The sequence below is a fragment of the Sesamum indicum genome, linkage group LG7, assembly GCF_026168435.1.
Source record: "Sesamum indicum cultivar Baizhima isolate 11 linkage group LG7, ASM2616843v1, whole genome shotgun sequence".
NCBI classification, from domain to species: domain Eukaryota; kingdom Viridiplantae; phylum Streptophyta; class Magnoliopsida; order Lamiales; family Pedaliaceae; genus Sesamum; species Sesamum indicum.
This window is the reverse complement of record NC_142663.1, coordinates 11,393,985-11,412,333: the sequence shown is the minus strand read 5'-3', so window position 1 is coordinate 11,412,333 and position 18,349 is coordinate 11,393,985. Positions and strand designations below refer to the sequence as shown.

The 18,349-nt window shown below is 29.1% G+C and overlaps 2 protein-coding genes across 2 annotated transcripts; both read right to left on the bottom strand.

The window, feature by feature from the left end:
* Positions 1 to 4,241: 4,241 nt before the first annotated feature.
* LOC105166650 (S-protein homolog 5) lies at positions 4,242 to 4,652 on the bottom strand. The gene has a single exon (XM_011086090.1). It carries the CDS (start codon positions 4,650 to 4,652, stop codon positions 4,242 to 4,244), a length of 411 nt encoding a protein of 136 aa, XP_011084392.1.
* Positions 4,653 to 16,996: 12,344 nt separating this feature from the next.
* Positions 16,997 to 17,849, bottom strand: LOC105166649 (fatty acid desaturase 4-like 1, chloroplastic). The gene is given in 2 exon segments (XM_088882880.1): positions 16,997 to 17,388; positions 17,390 to 17,849. Coding segments are annotated over 2 exon segments (783 nt in total). The 5' UTR covers positions 17,824 to 17,849; the 3' UTR covers positions 16,997 to 17,039.
* Between the last annotated feature and the right edge of the window lie 500 nt (positions 17,850 to 18,349).

Below are 18,349 nucleotides of genomic sequence, written 5' to 3'. Positions count from 1 at the left end.
TCCATTTTGGACTTTATTTTTGGATAAGTGTGAAGCTGAATCAAAGAGTATGATTAGGAGAAGACTCTCATATGAATGAGGTCCCTCAATATGGTAGTCATATATATACACATATATATATATATATTGTATGAAATACGAAGAAATTCAAGTTGAAAGAAGGGTTTGTGATGTTTGTGAAATTTTGTTTCCTGGACATATATTTGTTTATTTCTGAATTTCTGAATTTGTGAATTTTCGTACCCTAAACATATGTTTTCTTTTTTTTGTTTTGTTTATGTATATCTAATTTCTAAAGCTACATGTGTTAAAATATGTGAGTTTTATTGGTAAATTATGCTAATTTCACTATTTGTTTGCTATTTCACCAGGTTACTCAATCATCAAGAATTAACGCTTTATCGTAAAAGGAGGGATGAACTTTCTCATTTATTGAACAATTAATGTTGTATTAATCCAGTTTTCAGACATGATGGTTTTGTTGAATAATGTAGTAATCCAAATTTTCATGTTCCAGTTGTTAGTGTTGAATTATGCATGTATTCTAATTTTCGTATTTTGTGTTTTTGCATGTTTAGGGGGATGAAAAGATTGATTTTCCTTTAATGCAACCCTTACAAACCTCTTTTATGTATTTATGTATATGGCTGCCAAATATAGCCTTTTATTGTTGCAATCCCATCTAATTTTCTCTCCAATTTGGTTCTCTCCGTTAATTTTAACGGTCAACTAATGGAGGGTATCGAAATTGATGAAATTAACAAATATTAGGAACCAATGTTGATGAGGTCAGAACATGAGATGTCAAAATTGATTTAGTACCAAAGTTGAGGTACCAAATAAAAAAATTATTCCATATAAACAACGTGAAACTATCATAAGCAGGATAATTTTAATTTTGGTCTAGTAAGTTAGTTATTACACATCTGTTTTGGTACCTAATATTCCGACCTCATCAGTTTTGATTCCCAAATTTTCAAATACTAAGCAATTCATATTATTCACTAGACAAATTAGGTATTATGCTTACTCCTAAATTTGGATAATAATTTCGATTGATTTAATGTATGACTTAAACATACATAAATTTTAAGCCTGTGTGATCTATTCTTGCATGTCATAAAATATTTATGGAGGTCGATATATATATATATATATATTTATATGTAGCATGCTATTGCTTAATGACATTCTGTAGATGTGTCGAATCAACTCGCATTCCGCGATACTCTATTCCATATCGATTGTGAATTAATAAGATTCAAGTACAATCATTGAATATTTTTTTTTCACTAGATATTTATAATAAAATTTCAAGATATATTTTGTAAGTTTTGGAGGCAATTCTTAGACTTAAAGGGCTCGCCCAGCTTGTGGGGCATCCATTCATTTTTTTTTGGTGAATGTTACAGATTGTATAGATGACAACAACAAAAAATTTACTTACTAATTAGGTCAACACTGATGTTGGTATCAAAATTTTTATAGCTGTTGATCCATTTTCTTACAGTAATAACTGAGGCCATTATGACACATATATTAAATTATTTGCAATTGAACCCATGAACAAATGACAGCTGATGATGATGATATTGAGATTCTTTTTCTGTGTCAATATATATTGAAACAATACCACATCTTTTCGTTCATGGGTTCTTGTAAATCCACTTTTATTCTATTTATTACATTGTGTTATTGTAAATCCACTTTTTCATTCTATTTATTACACATACAAACAAAAATAATAAAGTGAAACAATGTGAAATTAATCACTTAAGAGATACACTTGATTTAAATTTGTTACACATATGATTCAATTTATTAAATGGTTTCTTGAGTCATGTATGACTACATGCTACTTAAACTTCCCAATTGTACTTTTTGACCAATGACTCGGTATAATTAACATTAGAAAAATAAATACCATCACTCTTTGCTACCCAATAATGTAAATTTTGACGTTGGGCCCTCCATTGTGATTTAAAAGCAACAAAACTTTTCTGATTCGAACCCCACCAAAGATGACAGAAGAACAAAGTATTAAGGAAATAGTTTTCGCAGAAACCCCAGTGAAAATCTTCATCATTTGCAAGGGTATGATATCCAAGATCATTATTTTTTGACGCACAGTGCAACCTTAATGATGCAGAATTTGGGGGGAGATAATTAACTACATGAATGTCGAATTTATACGTGAAGTAGCAAGCACTCCACACAAATGATTGGATGTTGACTAGTATGAAGAGGAACAATAGGAAGACTTTTGTCATGATATATCTTTATATTTCTGTTGAATATTCTAGTTTTTGTTTTTGTTTTTTCTTTCTTTCTGCGAAGTTCTTTGATAGAATATATATACATGTGATTGTCTTCTATCTTTGCTATACAACATAATTTGAGAAGGATTGGTTAACCAAAATATTACCAATATCATTGTATCCTAAATAGTAACATTATAGGAGTATCAAAATCTAGAAAGTGAACAAACACATAATGAAAAGCTTATGTTGAAAACCTTAGAGAATTAACCATTCGATAGTTAGAATATACTTATATTCATGTGCATATTATGAGAGAACAAAACATGATTAGCAATATAATTTTATTAATGCTACCAAAACATTAGATCGATAACATTTGAATCCATTTCTCAAAAACCCTTGTGATTATTTGCATTCTTCAACATAAATCAAGATACTTACAAATTTTATGATGAAATATATAATATCATTGTAAAACATAAGATGGAGAAGATTTTGACAAAGGCTAAATTTTAAAATGATTTTTCTCACTAATTTTAGTACTTCAGGAAGCATCATCATAATCTATATATAATCTCATCCAATATGAGTTAATAGGGGGACTTCCATATTTTTATATATGTGAATGAATTATATTTTGTCTTGCAGGTTGAGTTAGTCAACTATTTTTCTATTTCACGACTACAAATTGCTTCATATCTATGATTATTAATGCTACCAAAACCGTACTTGTAAACATATAACGCGAGAAAAATATACCAAAGTTAACAGTGAGAAAATTTTAGTTTAAAAGAAGTTTACTCTTTCGACGTCCATTATTATAGGCAGAGTGTCTATGCACTCAAACAGTGCCAACATACACCTACAAAGAGCCCCTGGCCCGAGTACTATACGAAATTACAAATACAAAGCAAGACTAATAGCTAGATTTGAAATATATTTGACTAAGAAACTTCCAGGAGATAGTTTTTGGTCAAAGGCTCCTTGGACATATCACCCTTAAAATAAATATAGTCCTCTTTTGCAATCCAATAACACGTTAGGCTGTTGCAGAAACTTCGAAAGATCTTTCCAATTTACCCCATCAAAGATGATAGATGAATATAGTGTTCGGAATTAAGTAGATATGAAGAAAAATGAATCAATGCTACAAGTTTTAATTAAAAAATTTAGCCTTACATGACAGATAATATTGATATATGTATTCGTGAAAACAACTACTTTGCATTTCGATTGATTTAATGTATGACTTAAACATACATAAATTTTAAGCCGGGTGATCTATCCTTGTAATAAAATATTTATGGACGTCGATATATATATATATATATTTAGCATGCTATATCTTAATGACATTTTATTGATGTGTCGAATCAACTCGCATTCCGCGATACTCTATTCCATATCAATTGTGAATTAATAAGATTCAAGTACAATCATTGAATTTTTTTTTTCACCAAGTATTTAAAATAAAATTTCAAGATATACTTGGTACGTTTGGCGGCAATTCTTAGACTCAAAGGGCTCGCAGCCTGCGGGGCATCCATTCATTTTTTTTGGTGAATTTTACAGATTGCATAGATTACAACAACAAAAAAATTTACTTACTAATTAGCTGAACACCGATTTTAGTATCAAATTTTTTTATAGCTGTTGATCCATTTTCTTACAGTAATAACAGAGGCCATTATGACACTTATATTAAATTATTTGCAATTGAACCCATGAACAAATGACAGCTGATGATGATGATATTGAGATTCTTTTTCTCTGTCAATATATATTGAAACAATACCACATCTTTTCCTTCATGGGTTCTTGTAAATCCACTTTCATTCTATTTATTACACATACAAACAAAAATAATAAAGTGAAACAATGTGAAATTAATCACTTCAGAGATACACTTAATTTAAATTTGTTACATATATGATTCAATTTATTAAATGAGTTCTTGAGTCATGTATGACTACATGCTACTTAAACTTCCCAATCGTACTTTTTGACCAATGACTCGGTGGAATTAATATTGGAAAGATAAATACCATCACTCTTTGCTACCCAATAATATAAATGTAGATGTTGGGCCCCCCATTTTGATTTAAAAACAACAAAACTTTTTTGTTTCGAACCCCACCAAAGGTGACAGAAGAATAAAGTATTCGGGAAAAAGTTTTCGCAGAAACTCCAGTGAAAATCTTCACCATTTGCAAGCGTATGATATCCAAGATCATCGTTTTTTGACGCACAGTGCAACTTTAATGGTGCAGAATTTGAGGGGAGATAATTAACTACATAAAGGTCGTATTTCCATGTGAATAAACAATCACTCCACACAAATGTTTGGATGTTCACTAGTATGAAGAGGAACAACAGAAAGACTTTTGTCATGATATATCTTTATGTTTCTGTTGAATATTCTAGTTTTTGTTTTTATTTTTTTCTTTCTCTATGTGAAGTTCTTTTATAGAGTATATATAAATGTGATTATCTTCAATCATTGCTATACAACATAATTTGAGAAGGATTGGTCAACCCAAATGTTATCAATATTATTGTTTCATAAATAGTAACATTATAAGAGTATCAAAATCTAGAAAGTGAACAAGTACATAATGAAAAGCTTATGTTGAAAATCTTTGAAAAATAACCATCCGATAGCTAGAATAGACTTATATTCATTTGCATATTATGAGAGAACAAAACATGATTAGCCATACAATTTTATGCCATTATGAGACAGTATGACATATATTAGATTGATAACATTTGAATCCAATTCTCAGAAATCCTTGTGATTTTTTGCATTCTTCAACACAAATCAAGATACTTACAAAGTTTATGCCGAAATATATAATATCATTGTAAAACATAAGATGAAGAAGATTTTGACAAAGGCTAAATTTGAAAATGATTTTTCTCACTAATTTTAGTACTTCAGGAAGCGCCATCATAATTGGATACGTTGAATAAAAATTAGGAAAAATAAATTCTGTCTTGTAGGGTAGATCAGTTTATATTTCTCCTCTTAATTGGTTTTTTAAAATGTGAGTATATATGACCACTTACATATATCAGTTTTCAAATTCTTTGGCTCATTTAATCCAATTTAATTAGCTGGAAGGTCTTATTTACGAGAAAACATTGAGGAATTTGCTTTATTGGTTAATTTTTTTCTTGTTGTTTTTCTATGAAAAGTCTCCAACCCCTTTGAATTGAAAATCTCCAAACTGAAATTTGAGTTGGATCAATCCAGTTGCAAATTGTAATAAAGGTTTTTGTCGTTTCATTTCTTTTACTAGAATAAAATTAGCATAAATAATTAAAATTATATTTCTTTTTCTCAAACACAATTTAGAATTTAATATTGTTCTAATTTTACATGTCATATATATAAGTGTTCCTTAAATGATGGACAATGGTACTAAAAGTTGATTAAAACTTCAAATTTTTATTTGAAACTAAATTTTATTCATGACATTATGTCAATATGATTTTATAGATGAAGAAACATTTGGGAATGAAATTTCATCTTTGAAGAAAAATCTTGGGGTTAAATGCAATTTACCCCAATGTGTTAAGGGAAATGAGCAATATATGCCTTTGTGAAAAATAAAACAGCAATTTACCCTCCCGTGTTATCAGAAATAGAGCAAAACACCCTCCTGACGGGTTTCGTGAATTACACGTGTGCTTTTTTATTTATTTTTATTTTTTTAATTTAAAAATTAAAAATAACATTTCTGCCCTATTTAAAAATCGTTGGATCTTGATTTTAATCTAAGGTCCAAATTTAACTAATAGATCAATATGGAGTAGATTTTATCTAATTTGAATCAACGGTTAAAATTTAACTAATTAATAATAAAAATTCTATAAAAGATATATATAAATAAATATAGATATGTTTATATATATATATATATATAGAGAGAGAGAGAGAGAGAGAGAGAGAGAGAGAGAGAGAAGGGGAGTTAGTGCTAGCGAGAAGGAGGGGAACGGGCGGGGGGGCTGGGCGCAAGGAGGACGATGGGGTGAGGAGGGCGATGGGCGCGGGAGGATGAGGGTTGAAGAGGAGGGGACGGTGGCGGCGTGAGGAGAATGAGGGGAAGGGGAGGGGGTTGGCGGCGGCCCGCGGTGAGAGGAGGAAGATAGAGAAGAAGGTGTATATGTATGTATTTATATATATATTATTAATAATATATTTTTAATTTTATAAAATAATTTTTTTTTGTATTGATTGAAAAACAATCTCAAATACAAAGATATCACGTGTAATACATTGCTGGGTGTAGATACAGAGGGTAAATTACATATTTTTTTTAACATAGGGGATAAATTGCATTTTTTTCCAAACTCTTGTATGAATAAATATTAATTTTACATGGACCTTTTACACATTAAAAGTAGCGAAGAAAGCTACCTTTGACTATAGCATACTTGTTTGATATATTTAGCATACTTAGCACTCAAAATTCTGAGTATTCAAATATGAATTTGTAGTGATATAAAATAAGAAACAAAACCTCCTTGGACATAATAAGTGTTGCTAAGGATATATTTTATTTTGTGCTTGCACAAATGATTCTAATACCCTACACTTGAAACATTAGTTTCAAAACTTGCTACTTAGAAGCAATAAATGATGCAATTTAGAGTGTTCAATTCTCATGTAAATGATGAAAAATACTCATATAAAAGGTAGTTCAAAATACTCATTTAGATTTTGTATAAAGTTTTCTAACAATTTAGAATGTTCAATTCTCATGTAGATGATGCAAGACTGATTCACGACCTAGCTAAAGCGAAGATCATGTTTTTTTTGGCTAATGCGGACGACAATTAAATTCCCTATCATTCTTCAAAATCTGCTAGATTATTTTCTTCATGAAATGATGCTTGTAATTTTATGAAAAAAAAAAATAGTCTTGAAAAGGATGTATAATTATATATCTTTTATTTTGTATTAATTGGAATGTTTTATTTGTGTGTATACACATATTGAATTAGATCACACAAAATACCTATTTCATTTTTACTCTTCAAAATGATCATATTCAAATGCGTGGTACGTAGTGATTTTTGTCTAATAAAAAGACTTAACTTGCAAAGAACATTTATTTTTTCAACTATGTAGTGAGAGCTTTTGCATTCACAACTTGTATCCACTACTTTGCATAGCCCATCTAAAGAGATATATGTTAAACAATTGGATAGGTCACCTAAGAAGCTTCCCATACATATGTTAGGGCCAAAGGCTCGTTGTACTTGTCACCAGAAAAATAAATACCCCCTGCTTTTGCTACCCAATAACATGCAAAACTTTTGCATCTTTCCCTCCAACTTGCACTAAAAACAACAAAAGCTTTTTGCACTTTTGGACCCCACCAGAGATGACAGAAGTACAAAGTAGTAGGAAGAAAGTTCCGGCAAAAACTCCAGTTGAAATCTTGATTTGGAGAAAGAGTGTGATAACCCAAATCATCGTCCTTAGATGCACAATGCAACTTTAATGGTGCAGAATTTGGAGGGAGATTATTAATTATATGAACCTCATATTTTTCGGTAAACCAACATTTGCGTTTTTCAAGGGCAAATGTTTGGAGAACATTAGGTACTACACAAAGAAGCAATAAGATGATTCTCATTGTTATATATCTTATTTCTCAAATGGTAAATGATGTGTGGTGGTGAAGGTGTTGTTTTCATACACAGTGATCCTTTTATAGAGTTTGAACCAATTGGAGTTACTATATAATAAATAAAAGTGGTGTTCAAAATCCAATAAAATCTAGTGATTTGAAATATTGATAATTAATAATTTTACAAAAAATCTAGTGATTTGAAATATTGATAATTAATAATTTGAAAATACATACGTAATTCAAATTAAATTACACAATTTGAATACCATTATATTATCTCAATGTAGAAATTGCTAAGTGATATTAAATACATTAAAAGAAATATACATCAATATGATTGCCATATATTAGATGAATATTGCATGCCACGGAAAGACAAACACAAGATCCGGTTTCATAATTAGATTTCAATTGCCAAATAAACTTAAATTTCAGATTCATAGTATATGTAAATTTAATTTGATATTCAATATTTGACTTGAGATAGATAGTGTAAAAGTACTCAGTCACTAATATGAAAAATGTTAAGAGAAAATAGACATTGTATGAACATACAAAGGAGCGAGGACTAATTTTACTATTGCCATTCAAAATCTCCATGTTTTGCAATAGTTGCAGTAATATAAGATTTAAAGATGTTAAAAGTGCTTCTTACTTCTTTCGGACGTAGGAAAATGAAAAAGAGAAACCACCCAAACACATCTCTAGCGCGTGCACGTACCTTCTGTTAGTTTTTATTGGAAGGAGGGTTTCACGCTGAATTTATTAAAATTCGAGGGATTTTTAACTTATTTTTAAAAGAAAAAAGTATTACTTTAGTCCGCTAAATATGCCTAATTTTAATTTTAATTTTAATCTTTTGGAGGGAAGAAAGGTGATTTTTCTTCTCTCCAAACTTGCACAAAAGATGATCAACTTATCTTCCACATCATAATTTTAGCCATATAGGATTATAAATCAACAAAAACACATCTAGGTGACATGTCATGTCACTTTTTCGGCGCAAATTATAAATCCAATGGTCCAGAGGACTAAAACTAATCAATTTTACAAGTTACTGGAGTTAATAAAAAATGGGCATACTTATAGGACTAAAACTAAAATTGGGCATACTTAACGGACTAAAAAAATATTTTTCTCTATATTTAGATACTTAGCATTCAAAATTCTGAGTATTCAAATATGAATTTTTAGTGATATAAAATAAGAAACAAAACCTCCTTGGACATAATAAGTGTTGCTAAGGATATATTTTATTTTGTGCTTGCACAAATGATTCTAATACCCTAAACTTGAAACATTAGTTTCAAAACTTGCTACTTAGAAGCAATAAATGATGCAATTTAGAGTGTTCAATTCTCATGTAAATGATGCAAAATACTCATATAAAAGGTAGTTCAAAATACTCATTTAGATTTTGTATAAAGTTTTCTAACAATTTAGAATGTTCAATTCTCATGTAAATGATGCAAGACTGATTCAAGACCTAGCTAAAGCGAAGATCGTGTTTTTTTTGGCTAATGAGGACGACAATTAAATTCACTATAATTCTTCAAATTTTGGTAGATTATTTTCTTGATGAAATCATGATTGTAATTTTATAAAACAAATATCTTGAAATGACCTTGAAAAGGATGTATAATTATATATCTTTTATTTTGTATTAATTGAAATATTTTATTTGTGTGTATACACATAGTGAGTTAGATCACACAGGATACCTATTTCATTTTTACTCTTCAAAATAATCATATTCAAATACATGGTACGTAGTGGTTTTTATCTAATAAAAAAACTTAACTTGCAAACAACATTTATTTGTACTATGTAGTGAGAGCTTTTGCATTCACAACTTGTATCCACTACTTTGCATAGCCCATCTAAAGAGATATATGTTAAAAGCTTCATTCTTATAGAATGTACCAGCATTATCTGTGTAAACATTTTGACACGACGGTACTGTAAACAATTGGATAGGTCACCTAAGAAGCTTCCCATTGATATTTTAGGGCCAAAGGCTCTTTGTAGATGTCACCAGAAAAATAAATACCGCCTGCTTTTGCTACCCAATAACATGCAAGACTTTTGCATCTTCCCCTCCAACTTGCACTAAAAACATCAAAAGATTTTTGCACCTTTGGACCCCACCAGAGATGACAGAAGTACAAAGTAGTAGGAAGAAAGTTCCGGCAAAAACTCCAATTGAAATCTTGATTTGGAGCAAGAGTGTGATAACCCAAATCATCGTCCTTAGATGCACAATGCAATTTTAGTGGTGCAGAATTCGGAGGGAGATTATTAATTATATGAACCTCATATTTTTCGGTAAACCAACATTTGCGTTTTTCATGGGCAAATGTTTGGAGAACATTAGGTACTACACAAAGAAGCAATAAGATGATTCTCATTGTTATATATCTTATTTCTCAAATGTAAATGATGTGTGGTGGTGAAGGTGTTGTTTTCATATACAGTGATCCTTTTATAGAGTTTGAACCAATTGGAGTTACTATATAATAAATGAAAGTGGTGTTCAAAATCCAATAAAATCTAGTGATTTGAAATATTGATAATTAATAATTTTATAAAAAATCTAGTGATTTGAAATATTGATAATTAATAATTTTAAAAAATCTAGTGATTTGAAATATTGGTAATTAATAATTTGAAAATACATACGTAATTCAAATTAAATTACACAATTTGAACACCATTATATTATCTCAATGTAGAAATTGCTAAGTGATATTAAATACATTAAAGAAATATACATCAATATGATTGCCATATATTAGATGAACATGGAAAAATAAACACAAGATCCGGTTTCATCAATTGCCAAATAAACTTAAATTTCAGATTCATGGTATATGTAAATTTAATTTGATATTCAATATTTGACTTGAGATAGATAGTGTAAAAGTACTCAGTCACTAATATGAAAAATGTTAAGAGAAAATAGACATTGTATGAACATATGAAGGAGCGAGGACTAATTTTACTGTTGCCATTCAAATCTCCATGTTTTGCAATAGTTGGAATTAGAGATAATATAAGATTTACAGATGTTAAAAGTGCTTCTTACTTCTTTCGGACGTAGGAAAATGAAAAAGAGAAACCACCCAAATGCCTCTCTAGCGCGTGCACCCACCTTCTGTTAGTTTTTAATGGAAGGGAGGTTTCACGCTGAATTTATTAAAATTTAAGGAATTTTTAACTTATTTTTAAAATATAAGAGATTTTTTAGCTAGTTTGTGAAACATATAGGGTAAAATGGAGTTCAACCTAAAATAAAACATGCCACTTGCAAATCACCTACTGTGAAAGGAAATATATATATATTTTTAATCCATGGTACGAAATAATTGTCGACCAAGTGAAAAATCCCCAACTTTTATTGCTCACGTGCAACACATGCGAGAGATTTTGGCCAAATTAGGGTTTTTTTTAATTGCCCCAGTCTTGAATGGCTATTGTAATGAGCCAAGACTAAAAATTTCATCGCCCCTGAAAATTTGGACCATCATTGTATTTATCCTAAATTACATATTGATAAATTTTGTTTCCTTTTCTAATGATTATAGGTGCACTAAGACTCTTCTAAGTTAAAAAATTATTGAACTATAACACTCATCTTAATATATACTTTAATATTATTGAACAGGTCCTTTTAGTGTCTTCAAACTTTGGTCTGCTATTTTATATTTTAATTTTAATTTTTAATTTTTAAATACTATGCCACCAAATTCTAAAATTTTCTCCCTCTTTCTTTAATTGTTAGGCTGTCCACTCTTCTCAACTTTCACGTAACTTTAATAACTTAAAATTATTTTTTTTTTTTCCTAAAACTTTTAAAATTTCTTCAATTAAAATACATTCTTAAAAATAAAAATTATTTTATTATTATGCTCTGTTATTTAAGTGTGCCATACACATCCCTGTGAATTAAGCATATTACATAACATCACTAAAATCAGTGAGCAGACAATTAATGTGACAAGTTTTAATTAAAAAAATTTAGCTTTACGTGGCAGATAATATTGATATATGTATCCGTGAAAACGACTAATTTGTATTTTGGTTGATTTAATGTATGACCTAACATACATGAATTTCTAGTTGATGTGATCTATCATTGTAATCAAATATTTTGGACGTCGATATATTTAGCATGCTATTGCTTAATGACTTTCTACAGATGTATTGAATCAACTCGCATTCTGCGATACTCTAATCCAGATCAATTGTGAATTAATAAGATTCAAATACAATCATTGAATATTCTTTTTTCATGAGTTATTTATAATAACATTCAGGATACACTTGGTAAGTTTGGAGGCAATTCTCGCACCCAAAGGGTTCGCGGCATGCGGGGTGTGACACATTCTTTTTTCTTAGGTGAATTTTACAGATGGTATAGATTATTAACAACGAAAATTTTATTGATTAATTAGTTTGATGCTGAATTTAGCATCAAATTTAAAAAATGAAAATAATTAAAATTGCACAATATAACACATATATCTCAACAATGAATGTGAAATAATGTTGTGTTCATGTAAATCCACTTTCATTCTATTTGTTACCCATACAACAAAAAATATTAAAGTCAAACAATGTGAATGAATCATTTCAGAGATATGCTTGATTTAAATTTAAAATTACATATATGATTCTATTTATTAATTGATTTCTTGAATCATATATATGATTACATGCTACTTAAGTTTTCCAACTGTACTTTTTGACCAACGACTGGGTTGGATTAACATTAGAAAGATAAATACCATCACTCTTTGCTACCCAATAATATAAAGATAGACGTTGGGCCCCCCAGCTTGATTTGAAAACAACAAAAGCTTGTTGATACGAACCCCACCAAAGATGACAGAAGAACAAAGTGTTGGGGACAAAGTTATCGCAGAAACTCCATTGGAAAGTTTCACCGTTGGCAAGTGTATGATATCCGAGATCATCATTTTTTGACGCACAGTGCAATTTTAATGGTGCAGAATTTGGAGGGAGATAATTAACTACATAAATGTGGAATTTCCACGTGAGGAAACAATCACTCCACACAAATGTTTGGATGTTGGCTAGTATGAGGAGGGACAACAAGAAGGCTCTTGTCATGATATATTTTTTGTGCTTCTATTGAATACTATAGTTTTTGTTTTTATTTTTTCTTTCTTTCTGTGAAGTTCTTTTATAGAGTATATATAAATGTGATTTTCCTCATTCTTTGCTCTACTACATAATTTGAGAAGGATTGTAAAATATTACCAATATCATTGTATCATAAATAGTAACATTATAGGAGTATCAAAATCTAGAAAGCGAACAAATACATAATGAAAAGCTTATGTTGAAAATCTTAGAGATTTAACCATTTGATAGTAAGAATAGACTTGTATTTATGTGCATATTCTGAGATAACCAAACAAGATTAACAATAGAATTTTATGCCATTAAGAGACAATATGACATATATTAATTATATTGATAACATTTGAATATAATTCTTTGAAACTCTTGTGATTTTTGGCATTCTTCAACAAAAATCATGATACTTGCAAAGTTTATGATGAAATGATATCATTGTAAAACATAATTTAGTACTTTAGGAAGCGTCGTCATCATCTATAGTTTCATCCATTTAAACTTATTTTTATAGTTTAAATTTTTTATTTTTTTTATATTTATATTATTATTATTGTCGTTGTTGTTGTTATTATTGTTAATTATTACGTTGTTGTTGTATTCACATGATGTTTTACAAGGTGGACGGCATCATTAGATTTTTATATTTAATTTGTTTCTAGGACTATCTAAATTTGATTCAACTAAGTCTATGATCATATGCTTTCTTTACATTTACAAAATATATGTACTTTTATGTATGTGTAATTCGAACTCTTTTTTCAAAAAATTATTATTCAATAAAATTTTACTGTAACCAATAAGTCATTTTGTTCTTTTTTGGCCACTGATAATGTTGCTATATTTATAATTTAATAAAAACTTAGCCATTTTATTTTTATTTGTATTTATTTTATTTTCTCATTTCATGATAATGTACTCCTTTTCTTTTTCTATTCAAATTGCTGAAATGATATTGAGATTTTAAAATTATTTAAATTATTCTTTTATGGTCCATTTTTCTTTATTTTCTGTCTTGTTTTTCAATTGACTTTCTTATAACTTATTGAAAGTAAGTTTTTATTTTACTTTCTATCTTATTTTATTTCTAAAAAATGAGATCGTAATTAGATTTATGTACTTTAGTATAAATTCTGATGAATAATGGATTATAAAAATGATAAATTTAACTATTTCTTTATTTTTTATTAGAGTTGGATATTTGAAAAAACAAAAGTGATCTATTTATTTAATAGAATGTAATAATTTTATAAAAGTAATCCCTATAAAATACAAATTTTGGTTAGTAAAATATATTGTATGTGTAACATATCAATATTTCGAAAGAATATTGCTAGATATTATATATAGGGATAATTATACTTTCCACTCCTAAAGTTTGGTGTAATTATACATAGACCCTCTGTGGTTTGAGAAAATTACATCTAGCATCCCTGAGGTTTGTTTTCGTCTAACAAATAAGTCCTTTTATTTATCAAAATTCACCAAATTTATTGGTATTAACAAAAAGATCCAAAAAATATCTATATTTACCTCCAATTGACTTATTATTGACTTATAATAGGTCAAATAATTTTTTTTATGATCAAATTACACTCATACATCTTCATACGTTAATGCATGTGAGGAGGTATATATTTACTGTTATAAGGGTAGTTTAGTCCGAGAAAAATTATTTGACCTGAAATAAGTCAGTAATAAGTCAATTGAGCGTAAATATTAATTTTTTTTCATATTTCTTGTTAATATCAACAAATTAATGAATTTTGACTAATAGGGGGACTTATTTATTAAATAGAAGCGAACCTCAGAGGTCCTAAATATAATTTTTCAAACTATAGAGAATTTATGTATTACATCAAACCTCTGAGGAGAGAAATGTAATTATCCCTTATATATGAGATTACATGCAATCAAAACAACATACAGAGATTTGGTTTAAAAATTTAGATTTGAAAAAGTTGCAAAAGTAAAACTTTATACTCATAAATATAAGTGTGATTTGAGATTCAATATTTGACTCGAGGGATTATTTCAGTTTTCATACTCAAAGTATTTCTCTTTTCAAATTTTAGTATTTTAGGTTTCCAAATTATCAGATTTAATTTGTACCTAGAGTTTTTAGTTTTCATCTACCTAAGTACCCTTTGTTAAGTTAACCGTTAAAACTAACGGTCAATCCAATTTTGGAGGAAAATTTAGGTGGGAATTTGTTTATGTAAGGGCATATTTGACTTTCAATTTATTCAAGACACAAAAAGTTTTCTATTTCAATTCTTTTCGATTTCAATTTCATAATTGAGGACAAAAAGTTAATCCAATTTTCTTTCAAAAATCCAATTTTACTGAAGAAACTACTTTTTTTCTTTTTGCTTGGCCACAAAGCATATGTTGTCATACTTTATTTATTGAGAGTTTATGCTATAATTTTTCATACTTTTTATTTAATTATTTTAGCAAATGTTTTGTTTTTTTGGCTTTTTTGTGACTCGATAATTTATTTTTTAAATATAAAATAAATTTCTATATGAATTATCATATTTTAAAAAATAAATAAAAATAAATTGCTAATTTTTTTAAGATAATAATTTATTTATTTATAATATCACATGAATTATTTGTATTTTTTTTCTAAATTCTGAATCTGGCCTCGGACTTCAATCGAAGGATTCCAACACTGTCGCAAAATTATCAGTATAGTTCATTGTGTTTTTTTAAAATATTATAAAAAAATATACATTATTATATTTGTATAGTTCATTGTATTTTTAAAATTAATATAATTTTAAAAATTAATTAAATATAATTAATTTATAAAAAATAAAATTAAAAAAAAATTAACTGTATACATTACAAATTGTGAATTGTAACCATGTCGTGGATTTCATCCACGAATTGATCAATCTTTTTTAAAAAAAATATTTTTTTTATTCGAGTCGCAAATGTAATCCGCGACTTGTTATATTTATATTATATAATTTATTTAAATTATATTTATATAATTTATTTTTTTAATAATAAAAAATAATTAACCCCTACGTAACATGTAATTCCTCAATTCAAAATAAATATTATTTTTTGATAAATTAAAGCGATTAAAATTTTAATCGAATTATAATACTATTTTATTATTTAAAAAATTACTAATACCCTTATAATTTTATTAATTGTCTAACTTTTCTTAGATTTTTATTTAGTTTTTATAGTGAACCGATCAAAATGTCCTTGTGAATTATAAATTATAATTATACTAATTTTTCAAAATCTTATGAATTTTTCTATGAACTAAGTGGATATTTTATTTAATTTTAAATTTTTTTAATCCACATTTTTTATTTTTTAAATGACTCTTCTATGTTTTTTAAAAAAGAAAAGATATGTCAAGGGAAAGATTGACAATTTCGAATTTTCATCTAAAGATCACATAATTTCATCAATTATCAAGAGTATTTATACTTTTTCAAATAACAAGAGAATATTCGTAACTATATCGAACTTATGAAAACTCATTGTAATTTACCCTTTATTTTTCCCTATTGTCGATTCTCCATAATATTAGATGAGAGTAGAAAATGTTAAGTATTCTAATAATATTGTTCTTGAAAATATGAATTACTGATAGTTAGTGGATTTGCATTATTACTTAAAATAAATGTAAAAGAATTCGGTGAGTAGATAATTATATTCAGACGCATGCAAAGATGTAAGCAATAAATGCAGGATGAAGACAGTGAAATTAGGTAAATATTTTTATATAGAAATATGTAGCTTAGCTACTTGTAAATTTTCACATATTATCATATTATTGATTTTTAATTATTCTAATACATAAAAATGCATTTTAGATAATCTATATATATATATAGAAATTAGGTATTAAATTAATTACTCTTTTATTATAAATTAATACTTCTTGTTACATTTCATCAATAAACGTACATTTAGACCTTTATTTAATTATATATATGGTAGGTTAATTAAGAAGTGTGTTTTCATCCTGAATCATCATCGGCTTCCACTCAGAATTTGGGTCAGACCATGACCGCGGCTTCACTCCCGTTACACGGAATAGCGCCACCTCCAAGCCCAACAAAACCTTGCACCCGTCCAAAACCCGGTCACAAATTCCACTCACCACGCAGTAGTTGCTGTTAAACGGCGGCCCGTGGTGTGCCCTGTGATGAGACCACCGCAAAAGGACCCCGGCATCCTGAAGCGCTGCCACAACCGGCGGAAGCTTCCTCCTTGGAATATGCGACCACGCATGGAACTTGAGGCTAAAGAGACCACAAAGGGTGAGTATACCGACGAACCAGAGGAATCGGGTCGCTCGAAAATAGGTTTACAGGCAGAATGGCGACGGTTATGACCCCAGCGATAGTTGTAACGATTCTAGCGGTTTCGAACTTGGTGAGCTCCGACGGGTACTGGTGGTGGGCTCGGAACCACTGGATTTGGGACCCGAAAATGGGAGTTTCTGTACTGCCGTAGTTGTCGATGGCCCAGTGGTAGATTCCGGAAATGAGGTCCGCCAGAAGGTAGCCGAGTAGCGCCGCCATAGTTAGGTGGAGCCATGTCCGTGGACCGGTGGGCGCTCCGGCCGCGAGTATTAGCATGGATTTGGCTAGGGAGATGAGCATGGTGGTGAAGCCACTTGCGAACCAGGCACGTTGAGCCCATGTGGCCTTGTACTTGCTGTAATCGTCGACGGAACGGATTGAAAGATTTTTCTTCTCAAGAACCGTTGATGCAGCCATTTTATAAGAGAAAATTGGAGCAGACTTGGGCGAGTATTAGTTGATTCGAAGCTTATATATATAGGAGCACATCTTGCATGCGTGAATACACTATCAAGAGGAAAATAATATTTTTCATGCTCACTTAGAATTTTTTTTTATTTTTTGTCCTATTAATTATGAGATTATTATTTTTTGTCGTCTAACTTTTAAAAAGCAATTTTGTATGAAAATATTTTGACGGAAAGTACCAGGTGCTCATTAGAGTCTTTACACTTTTGGTTTTATTGATTATGAAATTTTCATTTTTTATCTCGTAACTTTAAAAAAGTAACAGTTTTTGTCTTATTCATTTAATGATCACATGGCCTTTTCCTCCTCATCAGTATTAGATTCTTAAGTTTATAAATTCTATCAATTTTGATTTCTTCCATTATCTATTTGTTAGTTTTGACGAATTTGTGAAATAAAAGAAAAAAAAGGCTTTCTTGCTCCAATGACAATTCGAAACTGTCACTTGCACATCGTTGGGTGGGACTTGTTCGAA

What these genes read in the sequence shown, in the direction of transcription:
- LOC105166650 (XM_011086090.1), bottom strand. Translation starts at nt 4,652, where the DNA reads ATGACAAAAGTCTTTCTGTTGTTCCTCTTCATACTAGTGAACATCCAA.